The sequence below is a fragment of the Ambystoma mexicanum genome, chromosome 3p (assembly GCF_040938575.1).
Source record: "Ambystoma mexicanum isolate Mex_15411 chromosome 3p, UKY_AmexF1_1, whole genome shotgun sequence".
NCBI lineage: Eukaryota > Metazoa > Chordata > Amphibia > Caudata > Ambystomatidae > Ambystoma > Ambystoma mexicanum.
This window is the reverse complement of record NC_090925.1, coordinates 397,129,934-397,155,388: the sequence shown is the minus strand read 5'-3', so window position 1 is coordinate 397,155,388 and position 25,455 is coordinate 397,129,934. Positions and strand designations below refer to the sequence as shown.

The 25,455-nt window shown below is 44.8% G+C and overlaps 1 protein-coding gene across 4 annotated transcripts in view; it reads right to left on the bottom strand.

Moving 5' to 3' along the window:
• The window catches only part of LOC138580491 (serine/threonine-protein phosphatase 4 regulatory subunit 1-like), a 918,772-nt gene that overhangs the window by 41,954 nt on the left and 851,363 nt on the right, over positions 1-25,455 (bottom strand). For all 4 annotated transcript variants that reach the window (XM_069651072.1, XM_069651073.1, XM_069651070.1 and 1 more), the window contains one exon: positions 15,351-15,485. In XM_069651072.1, the coding sequence (XP_069507173.1) occupies positions 15,351-15,485 (135 nt within the window). The remainder of the gene's footprint in view (positions 1-15,350; positions 15,486-25,455) is intronic.

The following is a 25,455-nucleotide window of genomic DNA, read 5'->3' as shown; positions in this document are numbered from 1 at the left end:
TCCTAAGAACCTCTCCAGAGGCGCCAGTGGCATGTTGCCTGGAAGGACTACTTGTACTGGTGCTGCTATGGTTTGAGGTTGTGACATTGGCGTAGCCGTGGCTCCCCCTGGCAACGGAGCTAATCCCGCTTGAGTCTGTAGTAATTGCCGAGCAATCTTGTCTGTTTTGTCTCTGTTCACCATCAGTTCACGCCTCAGGGTGCTTGTCTCAGAACAGGCTGCATGCACCTCAGCACGCAGCTCCCCCAATAACTGACAGCTGATCTACCTCCGAGGTCTCCATCACTCAGGCAGAGGTGTTTTAGGGTTGGCTTCGTGTTCCGTCACACTCACCTGAGTCTCCGCAGGAGCGATGGAGTTTACCGACCTCTGTCCTGCCCTCTCCTCACCCGGAATACTGGGAGTTCTACCTGTAAGGAGAATGATGAGTTAATGAGTGGACTGAGTGCAAACTCCGCTGTTTATTTTGGATAGTGGAGTCTTGTACTCCTAAAGAGGGTCCCAAGGCCAGTTACCTCACTGCACCCTTCGTACTGCGGGAATTGCAGATGGACAGAAATTGATCTCTTTTCGGATCAGGTAGGTGCTATATGTCCTTGGAATCCCAGTTGCTTCACTGGGTTAAAGCATGTAACAAAGCTCAGGTTCGTATTTTCTATAAATGTTTTTGCCAACAATGTGTCTTCAAGTTCTAACCTGTCTTTCCTTGTTCTTTTCTCTTTGCAGGTTCCCAAAAGGTCACTTGGGAACGGAAAATCCGAAAGCGATTGCAGAGAAGACGAGCGGGAGTGACTTGTCGGTATGCGAGTAAAAAAGTCGCGAAACCTCCGGACAAGCGCTGAAAAAGGTGAGTAGAAAACCACTTATCAGTTTACGCCTCTGTTTTTCTCTTTTCTGGAGCCGTGGTCACAGTGAAGAAGACTGATCTGCCGGTCACAAAGGCTGAAGAGTGCTGTAGAAATCTCAGGAACCAGGTAAGCGTGTGCTCGAAGCTACAGAAAGCACACGGAGCATGGATTGCGCATTGGGCATGGCTTTTATAGAGAGCCACGCCCGAAGACTAGAGTGTTCAACGTAGTTCTTCGTTGGCACAAAAGGATCCATACTAGTGGAAACAGGAAGTCTCATGTTACTCTATGGGAGTAGGGAGTGCCAATGGGTGAAATGGATATTAACCCTATCCTTGCTTGCCATGCTCTCACCCACAGTGCTCCTGCCTGTTTTCCCTTCTTTCCATAATGAATTGAATATGAAGGTGACTTAGTAGTGCTAGCTAAGCTAGTGCCCATGATAGTGGGTTATTTGGCTTCTCACGGGAAAGGAATAACGAAAACCTGTTATGCCCCTCCCGAGGGAACCCCGGCATTTGACATGTTGATAAAACATGGATTGAATTCTACATTGTTCTTGTGACAATGGACAGAATACACAAAAGACTTAATAGAACCTCAGTGGCCAGAAAATGGGACATTTGATTTAGATGCCATATCAAGAGTAGAAATAGAATTGGCAAAACGAAAAGGTCCGCCCAGCACAATTTGAGGCCATTAGATATTGGCGGGTAGAAGCCCTTAGACGCAGAACAGCAAAAATGAAAAGTGAAAGAAAACAACTAAATCGGTCCACTAATCAAAAGGTGAGGGATTTGGAAGTGAAAGAAAGACAAGTAAAATATGATCAGATGGACAGACGCATGATGATTAAGGCGAGTGGAGGCATGTACCCGGTTGCACCAGCGCTGCGTTATGAGAATATACAACGTGAGGCAGATACTATCGCAAATGATTTATTGTTCCCAGGAGCAACTGCCCCACCACTAATAACAAAGGCGGTAGAAGAAGGTGAGTTCCCAATGAAGTACGGTGCAGACACAAAAGGTATAGGACGGGTACAGACGGTACAGATAAATGGTGACCGAAAGAATAAATTGAAAGAAATAATGGATGAGGTTTACAAAGAAGAAGTAAACAATGATGTAAAGGAAGTATTGGAAAAACTGAGACCAGTGGAGTTTAAACATGTAGGTAAATCCTTGATAGATGGATATAATAGGAAACAGTAATCGATTACAAGTCAACTCCCCGCACAATATCTAGATGCAGTAAAGGGAATGGACTCAGCAACCACGAATACCTAGTTGTGGGATTACACGATAACTATCCTGAAGTAGATACGAAGGGGGGAAATGTAACAAGATGAACGTGTAGAGAGGAACCGGCAGATTTGGGACAAACGACGGGTGAAATTGACGGAAGCCTGTCAAGACGGTGAAAGTTTTGCGAAACGACTATTAGACCGAGTGACCCTTGATACACTTGCAGACACAGTAGACGAAGCAATGGCACATCAGTGGCCAACACAACTAGCATGCTTGGAATCAATGTTAGGGGCTGTCCGGGACATGATAGACCAGTTGAGGCATATGTGGCCACTGAAATAACCCCGGATGTGAACTTAAATGAGACTAAGGAACAGAGTAAAAGGAAAGCCCAGATTCATAAGTTATTAAAGGTGTATGCAACCCTAAGAGCTGATCCATCAGCCAAGAGCCAATTGATTGTAAAAATGAACCCCCTCCGGGAATGCCAGCCTACCCCCGATATCGCAACCAATGGGGACCCTGAACGTACATGTGTATGTCCCACTGATCCGCATGGAACTCATGCAGATAACTAAAAGCATACCAGACCCACATATAGATCCAGCAGGTTTTTACAAAGAGATGAGGAAGTTGTTTAGGCCAGGTCATTACACGGTAGAAGATGTGGATAATATAATGATGTCCTAATTACCTGAAGAAATATAAACCCCTTTGAGGCTTGGGATGATTTAGGAATAAAATGGAAATAATTACAAGATAAGAGTGACGGCAGAAAGCCCCAGAGTCCATATCCGGATGAACTAAAAGACCATGGGATAAAGGTACTAAAGGCGCTTGAGCAAGTATTAAAACGCCAGGATAGAAATGTGGAAAAACTAGCGGAAGTGACACAAGGGCCGAATGAGGACGTTTCACCTTACTTTCTAAGGTTCGAGGGTGCATTTAAGGCACTTAGTGGGTTGGAACTGACAACAGAAGCAGGCCTGAGGTATTTTGCAGGAAGTTTTGTGGAAGGCTTACACGCCCCAATCCAGAAAAGTCTAAGAAGTGCCGAAAGTACATGGCAGTCAAGTCCAAGGGACTTATTAGAAATGGCTCGCTATTATGAACGAAGTGAACAAACGAAGATCCAGTCAAAGGTACGAGCTGAAAAGGAACTTAAAAATAAAGTGTTGATGCAACTATTACAACAGGGGTCCCAGGGATTCAGGGGGAAATCAACCTAATGGAAACAGGCAGTGGAATGGGAGGGGAGGGGCCGGAGGACAGGTAGGTACATACTCACGACTGGATGAGTTGCCCCAGAATGTATGTGCCTTTTGCAAGAAACCAGGACACTGGAAGAGTCAGTGTCCGAAAGTATGGGGCGAGGTAGGGGATTCCCACGAGGAGGACAAAGACGGCCCGCCCAACAGGTTGGTGCGGTGCCGCAACCAAGAGCGAATTTCTCACCACCAGGGCCAAATGTGTTTGATCAAGGACGAAGGCAAATGGTACAATACGAGCAATGTGAAGGGGAAGATTGCATTTTGTTTGGTAATGAAACAGAGAGATTCCAAGATCCAACTAGTAGTCTACTATGAGGGAGCCGGGGTGGGCATGAGGGAGCTGTATTTGTCCCGATTGATCAAAGGGGGCCGTATGTATTTGTGCGCCTGGGACAACACCCCGCAGTAAAATGCTTGGTGTACACAAGAGCTGGGAACAGTTCCGTGGACATCAAGGCCGTTCCCTCAGCACCACTATCGGGGATGAGCAAGACATCAGTTGGGTTTGGCGGGGAACCCATAGTCACCCCTATAAGTGAAGAAATGGAATTAGAAATAGGAGGCGTGAAGTGGAAGAATGGGTGGTTGTTGACTGACAGATGTCCAGAAAATCTGTTGGGAATTGATTCATTGAAAGCACTGTGTGCAACTATCTATTGTTCACCTGCAGGAGTACATATGACTACAAACAATCCAGATAACCATGCCTTCGTAGCACTCAGTAACCACTGCCAGAGGAATTACAAGAATTACCCGATACCCTATGGGCAGCCCACGGTAACGATGTAGGTACACCATTGATAGACCCCATTGTGATAAAACTCAAGGAAGGTGTTAAATTGCCTAGAGTAAAACAATACAGGATATTGGTAGAGGGGGAGGAAGCCTTGGTAAAAATTGTAAGTGACATGATAACTTTGGGGGTGGTGGAAGAGTATAATGACAGCCCCTGCAACTCCCCGATTCTTCTGGTTCATAAGAAGGGAGTTGAAACGTTACCCTATCGATTCATAATTGATTTGAGAGAAATTAACAAAATTGTAGAACCACGTTTTCCGGTGGTACCTAGTATTGCCAGCATTCTGACCTTGATACCTAGTACAGCTGAATGGTTCAGAGTTTTCGATTTGAAGCATGCATTCTTTAGTCTACCCATTGCCCCAGAGTCGAGATATCTGTTTAGTTTCACATTGAGACAAAGACAATACCACTTCACGAGAGCCCCACTGGGCTACACAGAAAGCCCGGCAATTTTTAGTCAAGCACTGAAATCCCAGTTAGATGAGTTAATGTTGCCAGCCGGAACCTCTTTGGTCCAGTATGTTGATGACATTTTGATAAGTGCAGAATCAGAGGAAGGTTGCAGAGAAGCAACCGTTTTGGTGCTATCCCATTTGGCAAAGCATAACCACAAAGTGTCCTTAACAAAAATGCAATACGTACAAAGAAACGTTGACTATTTGGGTTATGTCTTGTCAAAGGAAGGGAGGGAGGGCACTGTCAACAGATCGAGTGGCACCGATTTAATCTATGCAGAACCCCAGAACCTATAGAGACTTGCGAAAGGTATTAGGAATGTTAACATATTGTAGGCATTGGATCCCCGAGTTTTCCGTAACGGCAAAACCACTTTTGGTGGCACTGAAGATGGAAAGGGAGGGCGGAGCATTTTGTTGGACAGAAGAATTGGACCAGGCATATGATACCCTAAAGAGCGCCCTATGTAACGCGCCAGCGCTCGGGACACCCAACTATGCAAAGATGTTTTATTTGTTTGTGGACGAGCTGGATGGGTGTTCTGTGTCAGTGTTAACACAAGAACAAAGTGGAAGACAGAGGCCTTGTGCGTACTTTTCAACAGGTCTAGACCCAGTTGCAAGGCGATTGCCGCCATGTATGAGGGCCGTAGCTCCAAAACATAGTGCAGGAATAATATTGGGAAACAATGTTACAGTAAAAGTACCACATGCTGTAGACGTACTGCTGAATAGGGTCCAAACCCAACACCACACAGCCGCTAGGCTGACAATACGAAATGTTTTCAGCAGAAATGTTAAGATCGAACGTTGCAATGTGTTAAATCCGGCCTCTCTACTACCAATTCAACCAAACATGAGTGATGTACAGCACGACTGCATTATCAGAACAGAAGAGAGCACAAAGGGAAGAATAGACCTACAGGATGAGCCCTTGGAAGATGGGGATGGCATACTGTTCTGTGATGGGTCTTGTTACAAATTGGAGTCGGGAGAAACAGCAGCAGGTTACGCAGTAACAACAGGTGGGACCATAATAGATATGAGAAGGGTCCCGAAAAGGTCTGCACAGGCAGCAGAATTACATGCTTTGATCAACGCCTGTTAGGCTGAATCCTGTGTAGTTCCCTTGGGGACCACTGCAAAAAGATTACGACTACAGGAGTAAGCAGTAAACCCAATTGGTAGCAGTCTGCACCACCCAGATTTACCTGGTAGCTATGGCTGAGCAGTCAGACTTCTCTCGAGAAGAGTAAGGCAGTATATAAAGTATACACAATAGGGCCACAAACACAGTGGAACAAGCAAACACTGACTAGAACTCATCAAAAGTATATAATTATTTATTTAAAACACACTTTAAGTAATACACTAACACTCTAAATCAAAAGCAAGTTCAAACACAGTCAGATAAAGTATAAACACCTCCCTTAGTAACTATTAGAGAAGTCAGAGTTAAAACACCACTATTTGTAAAAACAGATGTGAGCGCGTAACCTAGATGGCACTCCAATAGTTAGGTTAAAGGGAGAGAAAAAGGCAGAGCATAAAACTAAAAAACAGTTCCAAACACTTTTCTAAGACCAGAGCACGTTAGTGAAGGCAGAGTCTACTGTAGAGCCAAAGTTCATAGGCCAGGCCCACTTTAAATGGAGCAAGGCAAAGTGTGCCCAAGATCACAGTTTAAAAAGCACTCACGTCTTTGCAGAAATGCTCAAAGGAGGTTGGTTTGATGCGAAAGGTAAAGTTAGAAGGTCTAACCCCCTCTTTCTCATCCCAGGGTTTCATGGGGGTCTTATCGACAGGCTAGAAAGATGCTATCCTCCTGGGTGGCAGGGAAACTCTAGGCCCGGAGGTGGTCTCCACTGGGGTAGCCTCCGCAGGCATAGGCAGGGCCTCCACTACTCCTTCAACCAAGGCCTTTGCCGGGTGAATCTGGGCCTTCACGACCTTGGGTGCGTCCGAGGCCTTCACGTTAGGGGGAGGGTCAGCGCCCCCCCTTGGCTGTCTGTCGGATCGACCGGGGCTTCTCCCGAAGCTTACCCGGGTTCTCCGACTTCCTCTTCACTGAGCCAGAGCGTTGGCTCGTGGATGATGGCGTCGGTGACTTTGCGCCCTGCCTGGCAGCCGAGGAGCCCGAACCAACGGTGCTCCCGGTGCCTGCGGACTCACAGTGCTTAGCCTTTTGTTGGGCCCCCGTCGCCGGAGCGCCCTCAAAGGTCTTAGAAGACCGCTCAGACCTCCTCTTCTCACCTGCTGCTGGGCCCTTCCCCTCCAGCTAGTTAGTGAGCCGAGTATGACGGTCCTTCATTGTCCGACCGGACATGTTACAGAACGCACAGTCCTTCTCCACGTGCGATTTGTCGTTGTGAAGGCAGTAGAGGCACCGGGAGCGCTCATCTTCCTTGAAGACATTCTGTAATCCACATCCAGGGCAGATCCTAAACAGCTTAGATCCAACAGGTGTCGTGTCTACTTTGTCTTGGGCCATGACCACGCGGGGTAGACCTAAAAAATCTGCCGGAATCCTCCAAGAAGTGAAAACCTGACAATAATTTGCCCTTGGGGGGCGTAGAAAAAATCCCAAACGGGTCCCTGTTATCGGAAGAAGAATCGGTGGAGCTTGAGGCTCTAATTGACTGAAAAATGAGAGCAACTCTTTGAAAAACAATACGCAGTAAAAGCTAGAGAGCTACAGCACGAGGACTCCAACACTTGAACGTGCAGTAAAAATCTGAAGATGGCTGCCAGAGGAGGGGCTTAGGTAGAGGACAGTCATTGGGTGGGGGCAGTATGACCCAGAGACCAGCGATTGGTTAGTAGAGACAGTTCAGAACCGAAAAACTGATTTTTTTTCTGTACCAAGGATTCCCAGCCTGACGGGGAATATTCATGAGCATGTGAATCCATGCCAGACCCCATGCTGGAGAAATTACTATTTTTTATAACAGTCTAAATATAATTATTGTGTGTGGACTCATTGAGGGTCCATGACCACACCCACAGTTTCCTGAGACAAAGCCCAAACTGCTCTCCATTGCTACCTTGATTGGCTTTTGGCTTACTTCTCAGAGCTCCCCGTTTACTATAACTAGTGCAACCTTCTAAAAATCTGTCCAAAAGGCCAGATTCTAGAAATCCATTTAACAGCCGGCTAGAGCTGATGGAGTTGTAGTTCAAAATATTGGGAGATGCAAAGATTGCAGACCTCTGTCCTAGAGGGTCCCTTCTCCCTATGCCACCACATTCCCCAGCTATTCTGCCCTCATGTCCCCTCCCCACCGCATATACTCATCATATCCATTTTTCTTTAATGTCTCATAATCGGTATATTTATTGGATATTTGTAAGGCACCTATACAACAAATGGTGTTTCAAGGTGACAAAAAAAAAGCGTGGGGGGGGGGGGGGGTGGAGGAGAGGGTAGGGCCAAGGGAGAAAGATACAATACCGGTCCTACTAGGCCTGCAGGTGGGGCGTCGTGCGGGACTGCGCAAACGCATGTGCTAAGGTGGGAAGGGAAAAGGGTGGAGAGGCAAGGTGCAAAAGCTAAGGGGAGGCCAGAGGGCAGGTATCAGGGAAAGCAAGTAAGTGCAGGGAAGGCGGCCTGGAGACCTGTAGTACTCAGAGGGAACCAGGTAGCCAGTCAATGAGGCAGGAGAAGGTGTTAGCAGGGGAGGGAGAGAGTAAAGGAGGAGGAGAAAAGGAGGGTCTTGTGGAGCTTCCGGAACTTTAGGAGATCCAGCTCAAGACAGAGGGGGCAGGGAGACCATTCCAGACAGAGGCTCCTGCGGAGGAGAGACATCTACTCCCCACTCTTTGCTTAGAGAAGAGACGGATTCGCAGAGAGTTGGAGCCTGCAGACCGAAGGACTCTAGCAGGAAGGTATTTAGGGAGAGAGAGTAGGATGTAGCGGGGTCCCAGGCCCCAGAAAGCCTGTTGGTTGAGGCACAGGGTCTTGAATTTGATCCTAGCAGCAACCGGGAGCCCGTGGAGAGAAATTAAGGCTGGAGAGATGTGGTCTCTGGGCCTGAAGCCAAGAAGAAGTCCAACAGTCCTATTCTGGATTAGTTGAAGGGGACGGAAGGAGGAAGAAGGAAGGTTGAGGAAGAGGCTGTTACAGTAGTCAAGCCTAGAGAGGACCAGAGCTCTGGAGAAATTGAGTTTCTGGGGGAGTAAGAGAGAATATCTGAGGAGGTGCAGCTGATAGTGGCCATTCTTGGCAAGGTCCGTGATATGAGGAGAGAAGGCGAGAGAGGAATCAAAGAGGACACCAAGGTTTTTTGTCTGACAAAGAGGGCGAGGGGAGGGCAGCCGGGAAGGCAGGATGGTGGAAGGCGGGAGCTGGGGTGTTGGGTAAGATTATCATATCAATGATAAAACTTCCTGACCTGCGTCAACCCTAAAACATTTTGCTTTGACTAGGTAACTAAATGACCTTGTCCCTAGGTGAAGGGGAATTGACAAGGGGGACCTGGGAGTCCCTCTGCCAGACATTAGTCCTGGTTACGAGGGACTTACCCAGAGTCTTTAGCTCACTATCTTTCACAGAGAAGAAATATCCTAAACATATCAGTCTTTGTCCTGCCCTGGGGCAGTCCAGCACCGAAATGCGAGGCAATTCTCCTCTGAACAAGAGTACCAACAGCATCCCCAGACACGTGATGAGGTCCAACCAGACCGAAACACGTGTCTGGGGTTCTGTTGGTACTCTTTTACTACTTACCTGTTAACATTTTGTCACAATTGCAAGTTTCCTTAAATGGCTGGTGGCAGTGTAACTACTTGTATGACTTTTTAGTCTTCATTACTCGCAGGCTGTTAATTCAGCCTCAGTAATGCACAGAATGGCCACCATTTTGCTAAAATGGTGGGCTCCTTTATCACCATTTCTTGTGCGTTTGCTGTTTCTGAGGTCTTCCCCTGCCATTCTAGGTGGGAACAACCTCAGTGGCTGTTTTGTCTTTGGCGGAAATCCTGTTGATTCCTTGCCCAGGCGCCAGAGTGTCGAAGAAGGCAGCAAGCAAGGGAGGAGTCCAAAACTCTGCAGCCCTTTGTCTTTCACTGTGCCTGAAAGGAACAGACTCCCAGTGGGGAGTCGAACGGCACCTTGCTGTAAAATGCAGGGAGAGACTGCTGAAGTTGTGCTGTAGTTCCCGATAAATGCGCCAAACCTGGAAGCTGCCGACAAGTTGACCACTGGAGCTGAACCAAAGTGGAAGATGAAGAAACAACGCCTGTAGTGAATTCTGCAATTTCGCCCTGCATTTTACAGCAAGGGCAGTCTGGCTGTCCAATCAGGACAGCCTGCCCCCCCACTGGGAGTTGGTTCCTTTCAGGCAAGGTGAAAGACAAAGGGCTGCAATGTTTTGACTTCTCCCTTGCTTGCTGCCTTCTTCGACACTGTGGTGTCTGGGCGGGGAATCCAAAGGATTCCTGCCGAACCCTAAACTTCCAGTGAGGTCGTTCCCGCCTCGAATGGCAAGGGAGACCGTATAAACGGCAATCCCACAACAAATGGCAAAAAAAGGATACCACCACCATTTTAGCAATATGGTGGTCCTCCTGTGCATTACTGAGTCTAAATGAACAGCCTGCGAGTAATTAAGACTAAAGGTCATAAAGGTAAAACCACTGCCAACAGCCATTCATGGAAACTCGCAATTGTAACAAATATGTTACCAGGTAAGTAAGAAAGGTGATCCATTGTATCCCCCCGGCACCACCGTCTTTACTACTTGGGAACAGTAGTTCACCCAGGTACATGAAAGAGAAATTAACAGGGGAGCCCAAAGGGCCAACCCAACAGAAGCCCAAAGGTTATAGGAAACTAGAACTCCAACCAAGCGACAAACAGGTCACCCATAAAAAGAGTAAAAGACTGTTATAGGGGTAACAAAAGAACATACAATAAGAAATCAGAATTGATGGGAAGCAGTGAACCTCTTACAATGGGTGAGCTTGAGTGACATTCTGACCAGGTTGTGGAGGGGAGTAAATCGAATATTCACCAGGCACAATACTTGGTGGACATAGATAGATCAAGGGCAACCAACATTAGAAATGTTTAAGTGAAGGTAGGCGGTACGTCTAGCTGTGTTAGGGATGTAACCATTATGGATGAAGTGCTAGAGTGGATGCAGAGAAAGTGAGGGACAGAGGCAGGTTCGAGGCGGGTGAACATTTCTAGCTAGTAGGTAAATGAGAGATAGCTTAAGAGGGTAACACGAATGGGAGGAGGTATGCTTTTGGTTTTGTTTGGTATGCTTCACTGTTTTACGAGTGCCCGGGTACATAAATTCCATGCAAGTGGAGCAAGAAGCAAGAAAGAGCGGAAGCAAGAGGAAGCACATGGGGGTGAGGTTAACAAGTTTAGTCAAGGAGGTAGACCAGAAATTATGAGAAGGCTTTCAGAGTTGGTGAGAGGCGGCTAGATATAGTTGTGCCATGACTGCTGGACCGGATAATCTCCATCTGGGGCATCTATTCTACTTGTTCCATTTTCACCATCTGGGAAGCCCCAGGTGCCTGTGCTGACCCACTATGGCTCGACCACACACTACTCTTCAAACTTAGGCTCTCTGGTGTGGTCATAAGGATAAACTGCAAATAATATTTCCTTGAGCTTTTCCATCACCAACCACATGTTGGATCTTCACTCCTAAGCCCATGGAGGTTGTAGGAACCAAGCATCTCCACTAAAGCAACCACGACCCCTGAAAACCTGCCACCTACCTTCTTGCACCCTTGGCTGCGTTGGTGGGGAATTGTTAGGGAGTATTCTCAAAAATGTGCTAATTCCCTTCTACCTTAGAGACCCCATGGTCTTTTGCTGGACTTCAGGACTTTTAATCTCTAACCTGGAGACAGAGCCCTTTTTCTCAATCTCTCATGTAATTCTATTGTGATTTAGACTATTTCTTTTAACTTTGGAGTCTGACATACTCCATAGGCATTATCTTTAGCATTGTGACACAGCACCTTCAGTGCAGTGGCAAAGGAAGTCTCTTAGATTTCCCAAAGGTTTAAATACATTCTCTTGGTGAAACTACTGCTTCCAAGAGCAGTTAAGTGAAATTTACTTTACTTACATTTGTAACTTTTCTAGACCCAGCACACACTATTTTACCATAGGGTGCTGTAGGGGTTACTTATATCACCTTTGTCTAGTTTCTCATGTTACCCTTTCTACAATTAATGGCTAGTGGCAGTGGTTTACTTTTTACTACCATTCTGTGTTTTTAAAGCGGGCTGTGTTCGCAGCTGCAGTAAGGCACTCATGGGTGCCCATTTCGTCAAAATGGCCATGGTTGTCTTTTTTGCCATTTCTTGTTGGAAAGGTCCTTCTTGAGATTTACTCTGCGCGCCAAACCAGGTTTGGTCCCTTTGTTCGTTTCGTCTTTGGCGGGATTCACGAGTAAAGCCCACCTCTGGCTCCAGTATGTCTGGCAGGGGCAGGAAGTGAGGGAGGTGCCCAAAACTACCTGTGCTTAATCCCCTTGGTTACAGGAATGCACCAAAAGGTGACTGACAGCTAGGCTGGAATCAATGGGAGAAACATGCATAAAAGGTGAGGCTTTTTGGCTTGGAAGGTAGAGTCGACCACTCGACGAAGGAATCCGAAGAACAACTTGGAAGAGACACATGCTGCAACTCCTGGACCATTGGTTTGCCAGGTGAAGCCCTGCTGCTGTGCTGAAGCTCTGAATTCGCCGTGACTAGAGAAGCCCTGCAAGGACGACTACTCCCTTTGAGTTGGTGGGACCAATCAACTCCAAAGTAAGCACGTCTGGACATCCTCTCGGAGCTGGCTGTATTTCCACTGCTGCTGGAACCGAAGTGCCAGGGATAGGATCACCAGATTGTGTGCATTGCTTTTAAGTCGGACTCGAGCGCTAGGAAGATCCTCCGGACTTCCCTGATGCAGGACTGACCAAGCCTGAGCCACCTCAGAGTGCTGGACCCCCAGAATCAAGGAACATCTGAAGTGGTATTCGAGGACCGCAGTGTTGCCATTTGCTGTGAGACGCGAGGAGCTGAAACACTGAATAACCGCTGAATTTAAGTTTGCCTGTTGCTGCCGCTGACCTTCCCATTGCAGAGCAGGAGTGCCCAAACGTCCTCCCTCTTGTCCCCATGACTGAGTGTCAGGGACAAAAGGATCTGCAGAGCTGTACAGTAATAGAAGCCAGCTGGAACCATTTCTTCTAACCAGATGTACTGTAAAGTGTTAGAGAACTTACCTCTTGTTGTGTAGCCTTGCTTGCTCTCAGTTGAGACCCGTCTTGGTTACCTTGCAGAGTTGCTATAGCTTTGCCCCTCACAAGCCTCCCAGTTTGTGGCCCTTCAAGTGTTCTATTTTCTACAAACATTTCTAAAAACATTGTGCAAGACTTTTTACCTACCTGCAAAGAAGATCTTCAGCTCCCCTAGACATTGTGCAATTAACACTGGCTGTCCTGGCTCCCTGAGTGACAATTCTTACCTTTGACTCCGTGCTTTAGCTTTACCCCAGGAAAGGGATCAGCTTATTTGACATTGGAAGGTTTCAAAAAGTACTTACCTGTGTGTGAATTATTTGTTAACCTTTGTTTTATTCCCCTATCTTTTACACCAAACTCGGTATTGCTCTAAATGTACCAGTGATAAATCAATGTCCACAGTGTCCTAGCTATTTAAGTCACCCGAGGGTGTAGGAAGTGTGTGTGCCATCCCCAGTTGGTATCATCTGATTTAGAGAAACCTGGTGCGTTTTGAAGTGTATTATAAGTGTTACATATATTGCTCCCTTCTGAAGAAGGCTTAAACAACTGACTGTGAAATAAACTAATTGTTTTATCAAGAAACCTTGAGTGTAAGAGTTTATTTGAATAATTGTTACTGTCAAACTCTGTCACAACATTACTGCTCACATTGACCGCTCTTCAGATGAGCCTGGCTGCCCAGCTACACTACCAACCTGTGCAGTTCAGACTTATACCAAAGGTTGGGTCCCTATTGCCAGGCGGTCAAGGTTATTGTAGTGCACATAAAGGGTACTGCATACAATCTTGCATAACAGGAATCTTGAATAAGCTGCCTCCCCTGGGGTCTACTTGTTCTCTCTGCCTTGATGCACAAGTCTTCTATGGTCTCCGACTGCCACTGGTACCACATCTGCACCGGGGTTGACTACTGGATTCTGAAATCCATCTTCCATCCCTCAGGCAGTGCTTGCAGGCAGCTTCTTAATATGGGTCCTCATCTAGGGTTCCTCTCTCCGAATCCAAGGGTCTGCCACCTTCAGATCCAAACAGAAGATGGGAACTGCCAAGAGTAGTACTTTTCACCATACAAAACCGTACTCCCTGTTTAACCCGTTGAATTTTCCTTCCCTTTGTAAAAAGATACTAAATCCTTTACTTACCTTTCACAATGTGCATCCATTTGCTGAAATAGACTTCACAGAAATTCCAAGCAATTTTAGAGACTATATTTGCTTATTTTACACATTTCTCATTCAGAGTTTTCACCCATCTGTAACTGTAGTGCTTTACCCCATCTATAGAATTATATTTTTATAAAGACGTGTGTGGACAATCTTTTATCATAGGTCTATTAAAGTGTTTGCTGTACCTCCCAAAAACCCTGCTTACCTCCCGAGTTAGGCATGGGCTCCTCTACAACACCATATTTTGGAAAGCATGGTGTACTAAAAGGGTAGCCCTGCCAGCCTAGTGAGGTGGATGTACCTGCGTCCTAGAAGGAAAGTTCCTATAGGAAATCCTTTGAACATGTATGACTCTGGTATGCTGTAGGATTCTATGCATGGTCTTCAGTTCAAAATAATTTCTTGCCCTAACTTAATTCATACCTAATGTTGGTCAGAATACACACACTACATTTTTACAAGCAAGAAATCTGCATGCCATATAATGGAGGCTTGTTGTATTGGATTTGGCATCTTCAAAAAAAGACTGCAGAGGATGAAAATCTACAAATGTTATGGTTAACATTCATGACTATTTCATAATAGTGACCGTTGAAATGTAGCAAAATGAGGAAACTATTTTTAAGTTTCTGTTTTAGGTGTTGAAGTCATCTATTCTTTATATATTAGTAGTGTTTATAGGATCGAAGACTTTGCTCCTTGAAAATAATATCTGTCTGCTCAAAAAGTATGTTTTTAATTAAATAAACAAAGAAGACAAGAATTAAGAAGCCATATTTAATGTGAAACACAAACTACAATGCTACTAGTAAGTGTACACATTTAGTACCATTGTACATGTTCACTTCGACCGGCTTGCGTATAGAATACCTCTACATTTTCAATGTTACCACTATTTTACCCCATTGTCTCCTTAGTCCCTTGGTAATGGCTCAGAACATAGCCCTCAGTCCGATTCATTTGCTAGTTCTAGTTGTACATCTTAAACCAAATGAAATGTCCAATTGGTTACAAAAGAAATGTGGGAAGCAACATTGATAATGAACTTATTCTGTCGTGCACAAAAATACACATACAGGTGTCAACGAATTAGGGAGAGGAGGAGTTTACAGTGGCTTTGACCTGGCTCCTCCACTCTGCAAGTCTACCAATGATCATTGCTGACAGTGGATAAAGTATGCAGCACTTGTATTAGTTGAGCACAGGAACGACTAGTGACGTACAAACAAATAAGACAGACTGTTAGACATGTTTGGGAGCATGGACTTTGTAAGCACTGGAAAAGAGTAACAAACCTGACAAATGAAGGCAAATGCTTGTCTTCCAACCCACTTAGAGCAGTGCCGAAATCGAACTATAAGTTCGTTGATGAAATTAATCCCCAGTTCATTTTCTTTGTTTGCATAGAACTTTTGCAGTATCTCTACAACCTGTGATAATGAGGATAAGAGAAAAGTAACATTCCAGTTAAACCAACTTCTTTAAACGTATGAGCCACCAAGTAATGACATGGGTAAAGATGCCACACCTATCACAAAACATGCGGAAAGAAATTCAGGCGAGGGCTGGAAGGTTTAGAATAAATCTTAACCTCTGGCATCTCTCTGGGCAACCTTCCAGACCATCGTTCTTCGCTATGCAAAGCCATTACAAAAGGGGAAAGACCATATGCACACAAAATCCAAACGACTACTACGAATATGTTATAATAATTTTCTAACCTTACATCCTTGGATAGTTGCTGAGGATACACATCAAGCACTGTGTATCCAATCTGACTAGGTTTGATATTTAAATATCCCAGACAAAATCAAAAAACAAAAGAAAATAGGGAACACTGTGGAGCAAATAATCCATAGGAATTTGACACAAATACAGAAAATGAACAATACAAAGTTTTGCAAAATAATAACCCTAAAATAACGACACCAAAACACACACCGCCCCCATTCCCCCACACCCGCGTAGCGCTCACAGGACAAAAATAATCAAATTTAAAACAGTCTAAAGCAAACGACAAGGTTACTCTATGTATCACCCTCACATTGAAAGTATTAATTTCAATACAAATAATATTAAGGGCAATTTAATATATTAATATTGAAGTACAATTTTGAGAAGGGGTAACTACTGTTGGGTAAGATTTTCATCGCAATGATAAATCTTTGACCTGCATCAACCGCAGAACATTTTGCTTTATTCGTGGATTATTTTTCCTAGGCACATACTGCCTATTGTTGCTGGGTTGCAGTTGGGGCTCCCCCTTTGAACTTTCTCTTGCCGACCTTGTGAGAACTACGGTTCCCAAAGATAGAAAGGATCCTTTAATCTCTCTAAACTTTATTTAGTTGAGACCAGCACACCCCACCTTAAGAGGAGTGCTAGGGAGATACAATGTTTCCCTTTTCTCCTTTTAGCTAACATTTCTGTTACAGTGACAAGCTTACCTTCAATGGCTGGTAGCAGTGAATCTTTTTACTAATTTGGTGTACCTTTACCACAGGCTGTTTCCACAGTCCCGGTAAAGGCACTCATGGGTGCTCATTTTACTAAAATCGCCCTCTGGTCTTTTTTCACCATTTTAGTGTTCCTTGTCCTTTCTTGTTCCTTTTCCTGTCTTCCAGGGTGGGAAAGTCCTTTGTGTGATTTCTATATTCGGCGGGAGACCACGGCCAAGCCCATTCAGGCTCCAGAGTATCTGTGAAGGCAGGAAGCGAGGGAAGAGTCCAAAACTCTGCAGCCCTTTGTTTTCCAGAGTGTCTAAATCCAGTTTAGAACTGGGAGGCTGGCTGTCATGAAAGGACTGCAAACCCTCCAGGTTTGAATGTTGCAAGTCTATTTGAATAGCCAGGTTCCTGCATACAAGTTTGATCCTGGAAGCTGAAGAGGTAGTCAGCCACTGGACCCGAATCCGAAGAGGAAGATGAAGAAAACACGTCCGAGGCTATTTCCGCGACCAAAGAGCATTCTGTGTAACTGGAGCCTGTTACCCGTCCTTCCAAGCGACCTGGGGACTCCAAAAACGACGCCAATCCAGAGCCTGGTGAGATTGACTAGTCTCAAGAAGACATGCGTTTTGAGCCATCCCACATCATGCCGCGACTTTGAGTTTATTTGAATACTTGTAACTTTAAATCTCTGTGTAACTCCCTTACAGCTCACATTGACCCCTCTTGAGATAAGCCTGGCTGCTCAACACGCTACCAAAACTGTGTAGTACAAGCTTCTACCAAAGGTTGGGTTTTCTATACCTGTAGTCAGATTTGTTTGGAGTGTTCCCAGAGGGTACTGCATACAAACTTTGTCTAACCACCTTGAGCGGTGCATGGTCTTCCGAATGGAGCTGAAACTTTGCTTTGGTGACATCCTGCTGGACCTACAGAGACGTGAATCAAGTCTGAAAAGTCCCCTCAGAGTGCTCGACCTTGCAAGTGACGAGAATCCAGCCAGCGACATTGTCTTCTTCTGACTCCTGAAAAGGGCCCCACATCCACAGAGCCACATCAAGCCACGAAAAAACTCTTGCCTGGAGCCTTCTCTATTCATCCCTGCTGCAAAAGCCCTTCCAGTGTCCTGGCTTCCAGGCTTCATGACAAGGAATTCAGCAACCAGGTTTTTGGCTGCATATCCTGAAGTCTCCCTTGCTGCAACCTCTTCTGTGCAGAGTAAACCATGCGAAGATCCTCTTGCCTAGAGCCTTCCCTGTGATCCCTGCTGCAAAGGTCCTTCCAGTGTCCAGTCTTCTGTCACTATGATAAAGGAATTCATCGACCAGGGTATTGGCTGCAGATCCTGAAGTCTTCTTGCTGCAACTCTTCTTCCTTGCTAAGGTACTGTGTTTGGCATGGGTATTTACTTACCTTAAGCCTTTAGGATTTCTGTAAAGCTTTGGGGTGTTCTTGTGATTGGGAGTCCTCTCATCCAGTTCACCCATGCCCACTGCTGGAATCCTCCTATGGTGTCTTCTCAGAAGTCCCTGGACCCTAACTAACTTTAAAGTGAACTACTTGTTGAACAGTATTCCACAGGAACTCTGACCCTTGACTGCAACTGAACCCTAGCTCACCCAGCCTACAGCTAGAACCTAGACTACTAGGGTCCCACTTATATTCCACCCCAAGTGTACTCATGCACTAGAATAGGGAATGCCTGATAAGTAAAGGATTCGGTCTTGAAAAGTATAACAAGTGTTTAATAGTATTTGTTAGTTAAGATGTTCATATCAATGATAGATCTTCCTGACCTGTGTCAACCCCAGAACATTTTGCTGGACTGGTAGATTATTTTTCCATGTACCTCAGTGAGTGGGAACTTTTTTCCACACTCCCAATATTTTACTGTTTTTATGGGTGCCATTTTTAAGACTCTCCCATAGTGCATTTTGTATTTTATCCTCCGACAACTTTTGGCACATACAGCCTATTGTTGCTGGGTTGCCCTTGGGGCTGGCTCCCCTTTTAACTTTATCTGACTAACCTTGTGAGAACTACAGTTCCCAAGGGTAGAAAGGATCTTTGGATCACTTTTACATTTTATTAGATGAGACCAGCACCCCCCACCCACCTTATGTTGAGTGCTAGGAGGGGATACTAAGTATCCCCTTTCTCATTTTCAATTCAACAGTTATGTTACAAGGACAAACTTACCTTTAATCGCTGGTGGCAATGAACCTTTTGATTAATTTTGTGCTCCTTTTCCGTGGGCTGTTTCTACAGCCTCGGTAAAGGCACCCCCATGGGTGCTCATCTTACCAAAAAGGCTCACCGTCCTCTTTTTTCACAATGTTAGTGTCCCTTGTCCTTTCTTGCTCCCCTCCCTGCCCTTCAGGGCAGGAAAGTCCTTTTTGTGATTTCTATCTTCGGCAGGATACCTCAGTCAAACCAGCCCAGGCTCAAAAGTGTCTGTGAAGGCAGGAAGCGAGGGATGAGTCCAGAATTCTGTAGCCCTTTGTCTTCCAGCCTGACTGCAAGAATCCAGTTGAAACTGGGAACCCCTCTCCTCCTCCCCCCACAAACCCCACCTCGAAGTTTGAATGTTGCATGGCAGTTTGATTGGCTGGGTTCCTGGATAAATGTCTGATCCTGGAGGCTGAAGAGATAGTCAACCACTGGAACCAAACCCAAAGAGGAAGATGAAGAAATGAAGGCCGTAGCGATTTCCAGCAAACGGAGAGCCTGCTGTGTAACCGGAGCCTGCTGTAACCTCCTTACTTCCAATCGGCCTGAGGATCCCGAAACAGATGGCCCGACCCAGAGCCTGGCAAGAACCACTAGACTCAAGAAGACCTGCATTTTGAGCCATCCCACATCATGCTGCGACCTTGCGGGTCTACAATACCCCAATACGCAGGGATCTCAAGCCATTGTGCGGTGCACAGTCTTCTGAATTCCGAAAATTGCTGAAACTTTGTGGGCATCCTGCTGGACCTCGAGAGGCGTGAATCGAGTCGAAAAGTTCCCTCATCAGAGTGCAGGACCTTGCAAAAGATAAGAATCCAACCAGCGATATTCAGTCTTCTTTCCGGCTTCTGAAAAGAGGTGCAAAAACCACAGAAACTGGAAACTCTTGCCTGGAGCCTTCTCCTGTGATCCCTGCTATAAAAGTCCTCCCAAAGTCCTGCCTTCCGTCTTCTTGACAAATTAATCCATCAACTGGGTTTTTGGCTGCAGATCCTGAAGTCTTCCTGCTGTAACTCTTCTTCTGTGTCGAGGTATTGTGTTGGCTGGGGTATTTTACCTACCTTAAGCCTTTGCGATTTCTGTATAGCTTTGGGGAGTTTCCGGTGATTGGTAGGCCACTCATCAAGTTCACCCAGGCCCACTGTGAAATCCTCTTAGGGCGTCTTCTCTGAAGTTCCTGGACCCACAACTAACTTTAAAATGAACTACTTGGTTGAACAGTTTTGCTCTGGAACTCTGACGTTGCCTGCAACTGAACCCCATCTCACCCGGTCTACAGCTGGCACAGCTAGGGACCCTCTACTGCCTCTGAGTGAACTCATGCTATAGAATAAGGGAAGGGCTGGATAACAAAAGGGTTCTGCCTTGAAAGGAATACGTTTTCAAAAGTTACTTACTTGTAAAAGAAGTTGGTTATTAACTAACTCGGAGTGAACAGTTACAAAAGCTCTTACTGACCTTCAATATGTGTTGCACTATTCTGAAAAGTATACATAAGGTTAAGTTACTCACCTGTGAATTGGTTGTGCCTCTTCCCCCGCCTCCCCCCCCTCCCACCCCCTTCCCTCCAAGTAATGCTGTTGGTTTCACTTTACTATTCCTGTTAGGATAACTGTAGGAGTGTCCCCAATTTGGTCTTGCTTCTCCTGACTTGCTGATAGCTTGTCCAGAATAAGCCTGCCTTGGGTTGTACTTACCGCGTAAGTTGCTGATCGCTCCTTTAAAAAATATATATAGGTTTTACTTACCTTGTGTTAGCTGTTGATCTATAAGCGCCTTACCAATGCTCAATAAAATACAGGGGTTAATCATAGCAAGCAAGAGAATGGTATTTATTCAAGAAAACAGAATGACTGAACACCATCCTAAATCTGAAAGAATGACCTCTGTCTTTGTCCACCTGAAATCTTCTTTGTGAAGGGGAGGGGCATTCAACCATCAATAACTGTGGGCCCCTCAGGGCAGGTGAAGTGAAGCAAGGGCTAGCACTGGGTCATGAAAAGAGGAAGTAGTTACAGTAATAGAGCTTGAAAGTGAGTAGTTTGCAGTCAAGTCCTTCAAGAACAATACCATGGATTTGGATCATAACAATCATTAAGGATATAGTGAAATAACGTGCCAATATGTATGCCATTCTTGTAAAGTGTTCTTAGGTGTATATAACCTTGGTTGGTCACCCTAAGTTACCTGGGGGCAACCAGACGTGGACTCCCTGCTCACTGTGCTCAGAGAGGCGCAGCTTCACCTCAATGATGAGGCCCAACAAGGCTGAAACACGTGTATGGGGTTGCTGCTGGTACTCTTGTTCAGAGAGGAATTGCCAGAGCATTTCGGTGCTGGACTGCCCATGTGGGTGGGACAAAGACTGATATGCAAATGGATATTTCCCCATCTGTGAAAGGTACAGTGAGCAAAAAGCGTGTGCTGCAAACTCTCATCTCAGAACAGGTTATCATGCCATGTTCTTTCTGGAGAGGAGCGCCAGCTACCTTTTTTGGAATAACCATGGTCTGCCTGGAGCCATCCAGAAATAGTGTAATACGTTCTTGCTGATCTTAGACTATTTCACTGAGCTAAAAAGTAAGTTTAATGGTATACTACACCCTAAGGTCCAACTCCCCTAGTATAACCGTGTTATCCTGAATCAGAGTTATAGGTTTATACTGTTCCTGGAATAAATGTTCCACTATTCTGAAAAGTATATTGTCCAGCTGACTTACTATGAGATTTCTTGCTGAGCACCATGGTACAACGGTTAGGGTCTACTACCCTTATACTATTGTAAGTAATCCAAAAGTAACTATTCGTTTTGACTTCGCTAGAACTACCGTTAGGTGTTCCAAATAAGGTTATATGCTTTGGTCTGGGCAGCTTCAAGCATAGTGTTGTGTTTTTAGAATTGTGGTTTTATATAACCCGATAGTACTTATTTCCCCCAAGATTTATCTGGGTCTACTTGTATTTAAATAAACCATTTTTATTTTACAATACATATTGTTTAAGAGTTTCTTTGGACCATTTGTATTACAATTTCTTTGTACGATTCTACAGCCCTCTCCCCCTCCCAAGATAAGCCTGGCTGCTCGGTCTACGCTACCAGATACTCAGGTGGTACAGCCTTATACTAAGAGGGGAGTCTTGTACTGTCTGACTTGTATGGTTATGATTAAGTCGGGTAGTACTTAAGAAAAACTGTCCTAACAGTACTTACTTGTGAAATAGTGGGTTGGTAACTAACTCAGAGTGACCAGTTACAAAGGTTCTGGAGCTGGTGGTGCAGTCTCAGCAGTCTGTCTACCCTGCTTACTGTGGTGAGAGGAGGAGGTGCTGCATTTACTTTAAAAAACCCATTTACTACGGAGCAGGCACAGAGCTGGTGCTGAGTTGGGCATTCTCAGCAGTCTGTCTACCCTGTTTACTGTGGTGAGAAGAGGAGCTGCATTTACTTTAAAAAACCCATTGACTACGGAGCTGGTGCTGAGTTGGGCATTCTCAGCAGTCTGTCTACCCCGTTTACTGTGGTGAGAAGAGGAGCTGCATTTACTTTAAAAAACCCATTTACTACGGAGCAGGCACGGAGCTGGTGCTGAGTTGGGCATTCTCAGCAGTCAGTTCACCCTGCTTGCTGTGGTGAGAAGAGGAGCTGCATTTACTTTAAAAAACCCATTTACTACGGAGCAGGCACCGAGCTGGTACTGAGTAGGCATTCTCAGCAGTCTGTCTACCCCGTTTACTGTGGTGAGAAGAGGAGCTGCACTTACTTTAAAAAAAAACCATTCACTACGGAGCAGGCACAGAGCTGGTGCTGAGTTGGGCATTCTCAGCAGTCAGTTTACCCGGCTTACTGTGGTGAGAAGAGGAGCTGCATTTACTTTAAAAACCCCATTTACTGCGGAGCAGGCACAGAGCTGGTGCTGAAGTTGTGCAGTCTCCAGCTGAATCCGGCACTCGGTGCTTTGGGAATGTCACCTGGCGGTCCTCTCATCAGACAAAAGTTACAGCAAATGGGTGTGGACATTTGTGTTACAGGAGCTGATGAGGTAAGCGAGTCACCCTTTCATTGTATTTCAAGAGCTGAAACCTTACAATTGTCTCCTACTGGCAACATCAACAATATCGGCGCTACTAACATGCTTGAAATGCACACTTCTGAAGAACATATCGATGCGAATAAAACTCCAAGGTTGTATCTACATATGCCATCAAAGGAGTGCACTATGACAAAAGGAAAACACATGGAGAGGGAACCCTTCGATCAGGTACAACGTGTAGAACTTGTCCTACCCCGAACTCAACATCCAGCCCCTTCGCTCTGGCCTCATCTGTGATACTAGCCCGTTCGATTCCAACAACGATCCGCTTGCAGGAGCTTGAGCATACATGGAAATATTTAGAATAACCGAAAGAACGTACCTCAAGTGAGCGGAGCCTGCCCTGCGGGGAGCGTGTTCCTTGGTGGACGGCTTGGAGGGGTTACACCCGATGAGGAGAGTGATAGTGGTGAGCGGGCTGAGACACTAGTTGTGCTGCTTGAGGCGACGAAGTTGAGGATTTCAAAAGTGAAAGTGAAACAAAGGGTTCGAGCATGGAGCCAGTTTCCTCTGCGCATGTGCATGTGCTACGACAAAGTTTGAATTTTGAACAGGGTATGAATTACCCTTTAGACTAACTCAGAGCGGGTATTTGCGAGTTCAAACCCTTTACTCATCATGGACAATCAAAAGAGATGGAAGTCAAGTTGCTCCCACTCCGCTCAAGCATATGAAACATACGACTCTCACAGTGTATTAATGCCATGACCTACACTTGTAGCGAAATTATGCTAAGATATAGCTGCGATGAAAGCACGACTTGCCACATTCTAGGACAACTGATACCGGCAATCGTGATAATAAAAAACCGACAAATGTTGTGTCGTCCGAAATAGATGAGACGAGAAGATCGAATTAATTCAGAGATAGCCATAGATCTATCAAAATCAACAAGGACTTTGAGATCCTAATGGCAATTGAATGGGTGACTCCTTTGAGATGAATGACAGCAATGGAGATATAGATGGAGATGGATAAACTCGGTCGGAATACTCAAACCCTTGTGGACATCAGACATTAGGAAACAACTCTGTATTTCAACATGATGGAAATGGTTGTCAAGTGAACATAACTGCGGAAGTAATAACACAATTGCAAAACAGCATCTTGCCCATTTTATGAAACTCCATTCATCAAATTATAATTCACGATACACTAAAAGATCAAGCAACACTATTAGCTATTTAACAAACCAAATTGATATACCAATGTTAGGCTGGATCAAGAAGCTGAGATTTCTTTAATGTGTCATAATAGGCTCTGTGACCTAGCAAGGACAGAGGAATTGGATTAAGTTGCCCTTGTGACAGCAGTATTGGAAAACTACAAATGCATGCATCAATTAACAAGATCACAGCAAATTGTGCATGTATAAGCAAAAAACTCTGATCAGGATCTATCGAATTTAATAAATCATCATATGCCTGATGGAACAGATGACAGACATGGAACAACTGATGTTGTTTCTAAGCTAGTGGCCAGATCTACTGTTAGTGATCCAAAAAGAACAAACAACGAATACACTTCCCCTCAATATGTCACATGTAAACAATCAGGGCAATCAGCATAAATTGGTAACAGATTAGTCATTGGCCACAGTCCCCAATACACAGGAGTCAGCCAGTGTAAGCAACATTAATGAAATATCAATTGCCACTATGAAAGTAACAGTTGAGTGACACTCTGAGGAGTCTATTGCCATTCGAAAAAAACATTTTTAAAAAGCCTAATTTCAGAAGTCAACAATCAGCTTCCTAGCAAATGAACCTCAACTGAAAAAGTAAAACCTTTTACGAATTGTACAGAAGCCCAAGACCAATGGTTCTAGAGCTTTTCTGCAGAACATAATTCCCCCAGTAGATCTGAAAGAAAAACCAAGGACAACTCTGGAGGAATCCGACCAGATTTTTTCCCGAATTAGGACACCCAAAAGATCAGTATCAGCAATTGGCCATCTCAAATGAACCACCTAACAAGTTGCGGGAAGATGATGCTACAATAGATATAATACATTCCAATAATATAGATTGAATTCAGAAAGCGTTGCAAGCGAAAACTATAAAGGCATTTTTGTGTTTTTAAATGCAATTATAATCCAAGAAAATAAAGAGATGTTGACTGCAACTGAGGAATTGAAAACGGCAAATACAGGTGGTCATGAAAGGAGTAAAATACCGAAGGATGTGCAAAAATCATCAAGTCAGGAAGTTATGATTCTGAGACAAACCTCTAGAAGTTAAAACATAAAACATCCAGGTGATTATTAATATAAGAATCATGACAGAACTACTAAGAATCAGACAAAAGTGAGAATCGATAGAAATACATCACATCATTATTATTTTTTCCATAGATGGAATTGGAATAGAAAGATATAGATAGTTCCTGATGAAGGGAAGCCTTTTCCCAAAACGAGTAAACCACAAGAAATCAAGAAACCATTTCTATATGTATTTAGAATACCGCTGTTTCAAAAATTCTTTTTGATTAATGCAATTCTGGATTTATGAGATTTTGCAGTTGAATCTGAAATGTGTATGATTGTAAATGATTCTATTATCATTCTTTTGAAAAAAAAAAAACAAAGAAAAAGAGAACTTCTATTCCTTTTAGAAAAAACGGAATCTTCA